This window comes from Octopus sinensis, linkage group LG2 (genome assembly GCF_006345805.1).
Source record: "Octopus sinensis linkage group LG2, ASM634580v1, whole genome shotgun sequence".
NCBI lineage: Eukaryota > Metazoa > Mollusca > Cephalopoda > Octopoda > Octopodidae > Octopus > Octopus sinensis.
In genome coordinates, this window is record NC_042998.1 from 13984369 (window position 1) to 13995192 (window position 10824).

The 10824-nt window shown below is 36.0% G+C and overlaps 1 protein-coding gene across 1 annotated transcript; it reads left to right on the forward strand.

Moving 5' to 3' along the window:
- The first annotated feature begins 9507 nt into the window (after positions 1-9507).
- On the forward strand, positions 9508-10386 carry LOC115232407 (ras-related protein Rab-21-like). The gene is given in 2 exon segments (XM_029802263.2): positions 9508-9938; positions 9941-10386. Coding segments are annotated over 2 exon segments (594 nt in total). The 5' UTR covers positions 9508-9601; the 3' UTR covers positions 10198-10386.
- The last annotated feature ends 438 nt before the right edge of the window (positions 10387-10824 follow it).

Below are 10824 nucleotides of genomic sequence, written 5' to 3' on the forward strand. Positions count from 1 at the left end.
GCCATCGGCTTTGTTTGAACATATGATTTATATCTATAATTAATTAAATACGCGAAACGCTCTGTGTCAAATGGGTGTCTCCATAGATGTGTTTTTGGTGTTAATGATATGTAAAAATATACTTGTGCTTGCCAACATTTTCACTATTACTTTCCATTATATTAATGAATTACAGCAAAACTTGCGCCGTAGTTTTGTATATATTCAATAGACCCTAAACGTATGGTTTAATGTTATTATTCTCATATTCATATTGAATGTTTTGTAAATATATGAATTATATTTCATATTGCTTATGCATTTTTACATTGTGTATCTTAGTATGGCTTTTGTTCTTTCTTATAACAAATGAATAATTGTGAGCCAGATTGTTAGTATCTATGTATCTGTTTGTATGCGTGTATATCTATAGATTCCACTTAAATATAACGATAGTAATAAACAGTTGGTAGGACACATTATACTTACATCCAATCATCTGGGCAATATAGCAAGTACTATCACCACATATTTATGGAGGTGGAGGTGCAATGGCGCAGTGGTTATGGCAGCGGACTGGCGGTCATAAGATCACGGTTTCGATTCCCAGACCGGGCGTTGTGAGTGTTTATTGAGCGAAAACACCTAAAGCTCCACGAGGCTCCAGCAGGGGATCGTGACGAACCCTGCTGTACTCTTTCACCACAACTTTCTCTCACTCTTACTTCCTGGTTCTGTTGTGTCTGTAATTCAAAGGGCCAGGCTTTTCACATTCTGTGTCACGCTGAATATCCCCGAGAACTACGCTAAGAGTACACGTGTCTGTGGGGTGCTCAGCCACTTGCACGTTAATTTCACGTGCAGGCTGTTCCGTTGATCGGATCAACTGGAACCCTCGTCGTCGTAAGCGACGGAGTGCCAACAATCGACACATGTACATACACAACTAAAGAAAAGACAAACAGATAACATATACAACTTTCAGATTAAATATTGTTACATTTGTGTGTGTATGTATGTGTACGCGCTCGCAAATAGTTATGGAGAGCATTTTAGGGAACGCAAATATGCAAAAATAATTTTATTTTATTACTATTTTTTTACAGAATCACATTTTCTGGTATATGGTCCCCGCGTAGAAATTTGATATTTCAACCTATACATCATTTCAGGTTTGCTGGTTTAAACAAGAAGTTACAAGATCATCCCTTCTTTGTACGGTCGATTTTCCCTTTCGGAAGTATTACTGACTGCATGTTCTGGGAAATCCTTCCTGAACCTTTTGATGTGATAATTCTTAACTATTGGCATTTATCAAAATATGACATATACAAGCATGAAAAATACTGGTACCTTGCAAGTTTTCTTCGTTTATTATTGTTGCCCTTGCTGATGTTATTATTATTATTATTGTTATTATCATCATCATCATCATCATCATCATCATTATTATTATTATTATTATTATTATTATTATTATTATTACTATTATTATTATTATTATTATTATTATTAAATTTAATGTTATGCAAGAGAAATGTGATGTTTATAAATAAAGATATTATAAAAATAGTCGTCGCTGCAACATCCCTTATGCTAAATGCTAAAGTTTGATGAAAGGATTTTACTATATCATTTAGAATATCTATATTTTGTGTTGTGAAGGAATATGGTCTAGTGGTTAGAGCAGCGGACTTGCGGTCGAGGGATCGCGGGTTCGACGTGTGTGTTTATGAGCAAAACACCTAAACTCCACGCGGCTCCGGCAGAAGGAAATGGCGAACCTCTGCTGACTCTTTCGCCATAACTTTCTCTCACACTTTCCACCTGCATCTTACATCTCACCTGCGACAGACCGGCATCCCGTCCAGGTGGGGGATCTATACGCCAAGGAAACCGGGAAACCGGCCCTTATGAGCCACGCCTGGCTCGTGAAGGAACAAATAAAACAACAATATTTTGGGTTGACAAAAGTTAGCTGTTCATATCTGTGGCAGACAAAATACCGCTAAGCATGATGAAGACGGCGATCTGGCAGAAACGTTAGCAGGCCGGGCGAGATGCTTAGCGGTATTTTGTCTGCCGTTACGTTCTGAGTTCAAATTCCGCCAAGGTCGACTTTGCCTTTCATCATTTTGGGGTCGATTAAATAAGTACCAGTTACGCACTGGGGTTGATATAATCGACTTAATCCGTTTGTCTGTCCATGTTTGTCCTGTCTGTGTTTAGTCCCTTGTTGGTAGTAATGAAATAGGTAGTAATCGCTGATAAAAGGCTTTATATGTAATAGGTTTCGCACATTTGAGCACTTATAGAATGTTAATGCTAAAGCAGAGCATAATTTTGTACGTATGTGTGTGCCTAGGTGTGTGTGTGTGCGTAGGTGTGTATGAGTGTAAGTTTGTATATGCACACATACATATATACATACGTGGGTATCTCTATATACGTATATATGAGAATGTGGGAAAATAAACGCATATGTATGTATACGTACACGCGCGCACATAAATATATATTTAAACACGCTCTCGAACGCTTTAAAACAAAAACAAAAGCTATCCTAAAATTGCTTTTCATTCACGCAATTATGATATTTAATCTCCTTCAAGAAAAATGTCTCTGGTGCTCAAATGAATCTCCGCCTCTCTGAAAAATATTTACAGCTCTTAGTACAGTCCGTTGTGGTTATGACGATAGTTATGTATCTGTCTAGTCGTGGCAATTATTACTGAGATAGAAGACGCATTCCTTAGCTGAAATAATTACTATTATTTTATTTCAATAACTGGCACATTATTGGCATTTCCGTCTTCGAAATGATGTTATCTTTACTGTGTGTAAAAGGGTAGTCGTTGTAATCTAGTTTGACAGTATTTTGTGTTCCTAAACATACGTAGCGAATCTTAGTAATGATGTTTAAGCGTTTAAAGAGTTGATCTGCACTTTTACAGTGCTTCCAATGAGTTCTTTTCGATTTTGGGAGGAACTGTTGAACATCTTCAGGCGGCGTGGCCGATTTTCTTCGCGAAAACTCCGTGTAGGTGATGGCGGTGAGCTGGTAGAAACGTTAGCACGCCGAGCGAAATGCGTAGCCGTATTTCGTCTGCCCTTACGCTCTGAGTTCAAATTCCGCCGAGGTTGACTTTGCCTTTCATCCTTTCGGGTCGATTAAATAAGTACCAGTTACGCACTGGGGTCGATATAATCGACTTATTCCGTTTGTCTGTCCTTGTTTATCCTCTCTGTGTTTAGCCCCTTGTGGGTAGTAAAGAAATCGATACTTTCATATATAAAGAACATGAATAACTATGTCGGTGACTGCTACCTCAGGAAGATAAGATTTACGCTTCCTAGTCGGTTATGTATGTGTATGTGTTAGAATTTGTATTTGAAGCAGCTTAATCAATTTAAGCATTAGCAATATGATATAATGCACGTGAGTCTGCAAAAACCCTGCAGCTGCGGTATCTAGTTTAGGGATGAGGTTTTGTGTTGTTGAAAAGGACGCATCACCTATCTCAAAACTAGGCGAAACGGAATCGGCTTCGGAAGAGAAAGTGAATGACAACTACCGATATTTCGCGGACGTTTCCGATCCCCAGTCACACATACTCATCTACCTTCGAAACGACCTGTCTCTACTAGTTACAGTTATGAATATAAGCAGCGTAAAATTTATATGCTGATATGCAAATGCGTAACACAAAGATAACAAAGTTGGAATTCGTGTTTCACGCAGTTTAAATAATGCAACGCTAAAAATATGGCATACATATGTGCATTGTGAAAGGTAGTGAAGCTGCGATTCTTCCTCCTGCTGAAATCTATTTCTACTTGTCTGAGATATGCTGTGTTTTTAAATACAATAGGTAGATATCGTCGCTTCAGAATCCATTAGTCACTCATATATTTATTCTTTGAGTAAATATACATCAGTGGTACCCAAAGTAAGCAGTATTGCACCCCTATCTGGGGGCAGAGACAATTTCCAAGGGGGCATTGAATAAAAGTGGGGCGATAATGGGATAGCGATTCATGTAAAAACAGTTTAAGTTTCATTTGTGAAATACAGTTGCTTTGAATTTACTTCAGAAAAAGGTCTATGTTTGTGATGGTTAGCTGGGGAGGTGGCGCTAGGAATGAGGCCTGGGTATGAAGAGAACGGCAGCCCGAAAATGTTTGGGAACCAATGATATACATTATCATACTATTCAGTACAATACATCAATTACCTCTGTTCTTACCAATCGTTTATGCACCTGATGTCAGATACTCAACGATCTTTTTATTGCTCATCCGATTCGGCAGTCGTGGAAAAAAATAATAGCAGTTATGGAATTTTTTCCCACAACCTCTGATTCTGCCGAGCACAGTTAATAGATAATCGTGTGATTACATAACATCCTATGTAAAACTTAACATCCTGTAATGGATGAGTTATATTGCACACGTAGTTTCATATACATATATAATTTCGGTAGCCATTATATTTGTTTACATACAATGTAAAGTGTTCACGCCAACTGTCTGCTTTCTTTGAATGTACAAACTCCAAGTCTCTAGCATATTGCAACCTTGTTATACATTTATTCATTAAAATACAAGTCCAAACTTTTACAAGACGTTCAACTGTCGCAAGAACCGCTAGGCATAATAATTAGAAAATCGCCATTGCCAGCAATTATTCTATACTGCTGCTGCTACTAATACTGCTATTACTACTACTACTACTACTAATACCACTGTCGTTGCTGCTGCTGCTGCTTCTGTTGCCACGGAATTGTTCATCATTAACATTACACTGCTCATTTATAATATTTTGTACTCATATCTCATCATTGTTTTAACTGCCGCAATGTCTTCTCTTTTCATTGGTGCAATTATTGACTTTCGTTCTCGACAGAAAACTGTTATTGTTGCTGTTGCTGTAGCAGTTCTAATTTTCATCTTTTTCTTTTTCTTTTTTTTTGTTTTTGTTTTTGTTTCTCTTGTCTAGTATCGGTCAGACATGATTGAGCTAAACACTTGCTGCGCTGTTTTTGCTGTAAATGTTATTGTTTATACTTGTCAACTTTACTAAAGGAAAACGATCATGATAACGCCTATGATTAACTTCATCACCACCATCATTGACATCACCATCAAACGGATCACGTTAATGATGGAGTGGATATGGTGCCGGCAATAATATTTAAAATATCTCTGCTTTTGCCTAAGTAAAATTGATGAATGGATTAAATAATTATTTTGATGAATGTAGAGACAGACGATATTATGAGAGAAAGAGAGAGAGAAATCAGTAGAGGAGGAGGAGGAGATAATTTGTAACCATAGTCTATGTAACATTCTTGGCTGGACTTGGCTGGATATGACTCAGTCATTTTGAAAATCTCATAGCCTTTTCCGAGAGGACTGGTTGTTAGTCTGTTATCAAACTGCTGTAAACTAGCAGTATCCCTGAATGGAATCAATTGCAGGAGATAATAACTATCCGTTATTGTGTCAGAGTATTAATGGGTAGCATCAGGTGCGAATGTTTTTATCCCATTAAACAATCGGAAATCAATAGATCACAGAGATTCGGTCTTTTTTCCAAAATAGCGCGTCTCTAAATCTAATCGCTGTATTAAACCGCTTCACTAGTCGTCAACATAGAAACCCTCTGTGATGATTTCACTTCCCGATCTTTTGCATTCTTCTTTGTATCAATCGAAAATGAGTAACTTCTCTTCATTTCATTATTATTATTATTGTTATTATTATTATTATTATTATTATTATTATTATTATTATTATTGTTATTATTATTATTGTTATTATTATTATTATTATCATCATCATTATTATTATTATTATTATTATTATCATCATCATCATTACTATTATTATTATTATTTTTATTATTATTATCATTATTAATATTATTATTATTTTTATTATTATTATCATTATTAATATTATTATTATTATTATTATTATTATTATTATTTTTATTATTATTATTTTTATTATTATAATCATTATTATTATTATCATTATCATTATTATTATTATTATTATTATTATTATTATCATCATTATCATTATCATTATTATTATCATTATCATTATTATTATCATTATTATTATTATTTTTATTGCTCGTTTTTATTTTCTTTCGAATTACTATTATACGCTGATTTTTGTCATTGTCGTCGTGAGTACGTTGATCTTCTTTTACATGCTATACGTGCTTTTGCGGTTGACTCTACATTATGTTTGTAATGACGACAACTAAGACCGTGCTGATGCCGTTGATGATAATGGGGAGGAGCAGAGAATCTGTTTCTCGTGTTGTTTTGTTAATGGCATTATTGAATCTTAGATTTACATGAAAATTTGCTGAAATGTTGTTCTCAGACAAATTAACATATTGTAGACTTTTTCTGTATCCATTTTGTTTTTTTTAGTAGTGAGATGGAGTAGCGAGTAGGTGGTATTTCAATTTATACTTTGTGGTGTAGTTGACTGTAGTGTCTCAAGTAGTTATAAACATTTTACAACGAATATTAATTTTCTGGATAAACGAAAAGAAAGCTTAACCTAATTCTTCATGCATCGTTGATTTCAGTTTCGTTCTTCGACTTCTGATCAGGAGTGAGTTGCTCGTAGACTTGATGTCGCCGACTTTCTCTAAGCTATTGAGTACAGCCAATAATCACAGGTATTTCTATAGATGGAAGGTGTGACTCAACTAGTACAGGAACTCATATTGCACTTTCGTGTTGCCGGGAATATAGCACGAATCGATTATTTATTTATTTATTTTATTTTTGCTAACATGCGAAAAATATTGATTTCAAATTTTAGCACAAGGCTAGCAATTTCGAGTGACGGAGTAATTTGATGTAATCAATCTCAATATTCAATTTTATCGACCTTGAAGGGATGATAGTCAAAGTCAACCACGGCAGAATTTCAACTCAGAATGAAAGGCCGAACGAAATGCCGCTAAGCATTTTGCCTGGCGTGTTAACGATTCAGCCAGCTCGCAAAAGCTTAATAAACGCCAAAAATTGCAATATTTTAATGGAAACTTTTGTCAGCTGCCTAAGTGTTCAAATTGAAAACACTGTAGGAGTTGTTTAGACTTCGTGGGCAGAGCCTAGAAACGGAATAACCTCATTAGCCAGTGTTTGGAGAAAAATTAAACCAACACCTATATAAATTACACTCTTTATCTTTATCATTCTTTTTTAGTCTAACTGTTTCCTTATATATATATTATTTCTTTCAGTCATTAGGTTGTGACTATGCTGGGTCACCGCCTTGGAGAATTTTCAATCGAAAGAATCGGCCCCACTACTTATATATTTTGTAAAGCTTGGTATTTCTATCTACCTCTTTTGCTGAATTCCTAGCTTACAGGGACGTAAACACACCAACACCGATTGTCTAGCTAGGGTGGGGGACAAACACAGGCATGAAGACACACACACGCATACTCATGCATATATACATTCACGCACTTATATACGACTTGCTTTCAGATTCAGTTGACCAAATCGTCTCACAAAGTTTAGATACGCCAGAGAAGAGTAGAAATCTTAACATGTCTTGCAGTGGGACTGAACCCAGTAGCATGTTGTTAGAAAGCTACCTTCTTACCACACGGCCACGCCTGCGTATACAAATACTTTTATTACAAATTGTATAAGTAAAAACAGATACATAACTAACACACTGTTTATGTGTATATATCTGTGTTAGCCTCGATCGAACAGACAAATGGTTAAGATCTAATTAACTATGACTATTCCGTATTCTAGCATGACAATCATTGCATTGGCTGATATTTATCTATTCTTTATTTCTTATTTAAGGGTAAAATTATGTGATTCGAGTGAGATTTTACCGGTGATTCTAAATGGAGCAGTACCTATATAGCAGCCTCTTCGTACATTTGTATATATGTATGTATGTATGAATATATATATATATATATATATATATATATATATATATATATATATATATATATATATATATATATATATATATATATATAGGGAGAGCTTACGAAAAAAGCAAAAGATGAAGACAGGTGGTGTACAAAACAAACAGATGTGTTAGTATAACGCTCAGGAATAGAAAAGGTCTTTTTCGTTTCGAGCCTACGCTCTTCTACAGAAAGGGATGCAGAAAAAGAAAACAAGGAGAGAAACAAAGAGAGAAAAAATGCATGTAGTGGCTAACGATCTATCATGGCGCTGATATATATATGACTTTCTTAGGTAACACTTACTTCTTTCCAGTTTAAATATTATTGTTCTGATTATTATAATCATAGTATTCTCAATGAAACACGTGAAGCAATACAGTGAGATATCATAAAAAGATATCGTGTGAGTCTCTCTGCGCCCTTATTCCCCATTCATTGTCTCATTTATATTTTACATTATGTCTACCAATAGCACAACCTGCAGGCATGGCATTTCCCGTTCGTCGAAAAGAGCTGTAAAAAGTACTTGCAGACCGCAACCAGCCTAAAGGAGGAGATTCCCCATTCTCTATTTTGTTCCGTAAGATTTGCGAACCTGAGCGAAGTAAGGGAGATAATTCGTCCCGTTTAAGGCTCAAACAGTGTATATAATTCTTTGTTTACAAATTAACTGTTTTCTACCTTCAGTTTTAAGAGAGATTATATGCCTTGGCCTTTAGAGTTTCACGAGTCGTCTATAAATCTAAGCGCTTTGTGGATGCAATATCATTAGACACTCTGACCGGACACATATTCATCTTCATGTTGATACATACATATATATATACCAGTCTTTGCTCTTCTCTCTTTGTGGTAGCCCATGTTTCACTACCATATAACATTGCAGGCAGAACTGTACTGTTAATGAGGTTGGCGCGGGTGGTCCTGTCTAACCTTCCCTTGAACACTTCTCTTATGCCATTGAACGCCTTCCATCCGGCCCTTACTCTCCGTGAGATCTCCTTTTTGATATCCCGGCACATATTTACTTCCTGTCCCAGGTAGACATATTCTCTCACCTCCTCTATTTCATCACTGGACGTCATTGGACTTGTTGTCGTCTGTCACAGTCTTCATATTCCTCCATGGTCTCTCTCTCTCTTCTCCCTGGCTGTCCTTCTTCCTCCTCTACTCTAATGTAGTGTAGTAAACTCTATATTGCTTCCAACACCAGTAACATCTCTCCAGACCGTCGCTGCTACACAGAAAAGCCACCGACAAGCATAAACAACCTTTTTATTTCCTTGGTCTTCATCGCTTCTTATTATGGACATTCGGATTATCACCACTTAACCTCTTCCACCGATGTTTTTATTTCATCCATTCATGGCTTACGCATTCTGAACACAAACACGTCCTTCTCTAAGCCCACACGCCCATATACAACACCACCAGACAAAATACCCAAGCAAAATATATAAATATATATAATATCAATACATACCCACACACTCCAGGTTAAAGATACAAGCCACCAGTCACGCACACTTGTCCGAATATTTCACGATATTTCACTATTACATACACGCACCCACACAACATACAAATAATATATCTACGTATTCCTAAGGCGTACAGTTCTCCCATTGAGGAGGCACCATGGCCAACAGTGGCCTTGTTGGAGGCCATGGAAGTGCGTCTCATAACTATTCTTTCAAGATTGTGTTGTTAGGCGAGGGTTGTGTGGGCAAAACCTCTTTGATTCTTCGTTACGTTGAGAACAAATTTAACGACAAACACTTCTCGACATTACAGGCTTCTTGTCTAAATAAAAAAATCAACATTGGTGGCTAACGAGTGAATTTATCTCTTTGGGACACTGCTGGTCAAGAGAGATTCCATGTTCTAGGACCCATATATTACAGAGACAGCAATGGCGCTATATTGGTATACGATATCACTGACATAGACTCGTTCCAAAAGGTTAAAAACTGGGTGAAGAACTTCGCAAAATGCTAGGGAATGACATCTGTTTGTATATTGCCGGTAATAAAATAGACTTAGAAAAAGAACGGCATGTGTCTGTGTCCGATGCAGGAAGTTATGCAGAGTCTGTGGGTGCCAAACATTTCCATACTTCTGCCAAGCTGAACAAAGGAACTGAAGAACTCTTTTTAGACCTCAGCAAATGTATGATTGAAAAAGCTGACAGTAATTGTCAAAACAAAAGAGGAACAAACAACAGGAAGACGTGATGGTCGCGGAAGATGAGAGCGGCAGAGCGGAAGTCGAGTGGCTGCTGTTAAAAATAAAAGAACAAAAAAAAACAAAAAAGGAAAAAAGAAACAAAAAAAAGTGTATGTGGAGGTGTGTCCTGAGTTATGTTGCTGCTACTGCTGTTGTCTTCCCTGTTCTTTCAGGGGGGGGGTGAAGAAATAAAAAAAGAAAGAGTGAGAGACAGTTGTGGCGAAAGAGTACAACAGAATAGAATAGACCGTCGCTGCTACACAGAAAAGCCACCGACAAGCATAAACAACCTGTTTATTTCCTTGCTCTTCATCGCTTCTTATTATGGCCATTCCGATTATCACCACTTAACCTCTTCCACCGATGTGTAGCAGGACCACCAATATAGCGATATATATATAAATATACACACACACACACACATATATATATATATATATATATATATATAATATATATATATATATATATATATATATATATATATATATATATATATATATATATATATATATATATATATATATATATATATATATATATATATATATATATATATATATATATATATATATATATATATATATATATTATATATATATATATATATATGTGAGGGCGCGTGGCTTAGTGGT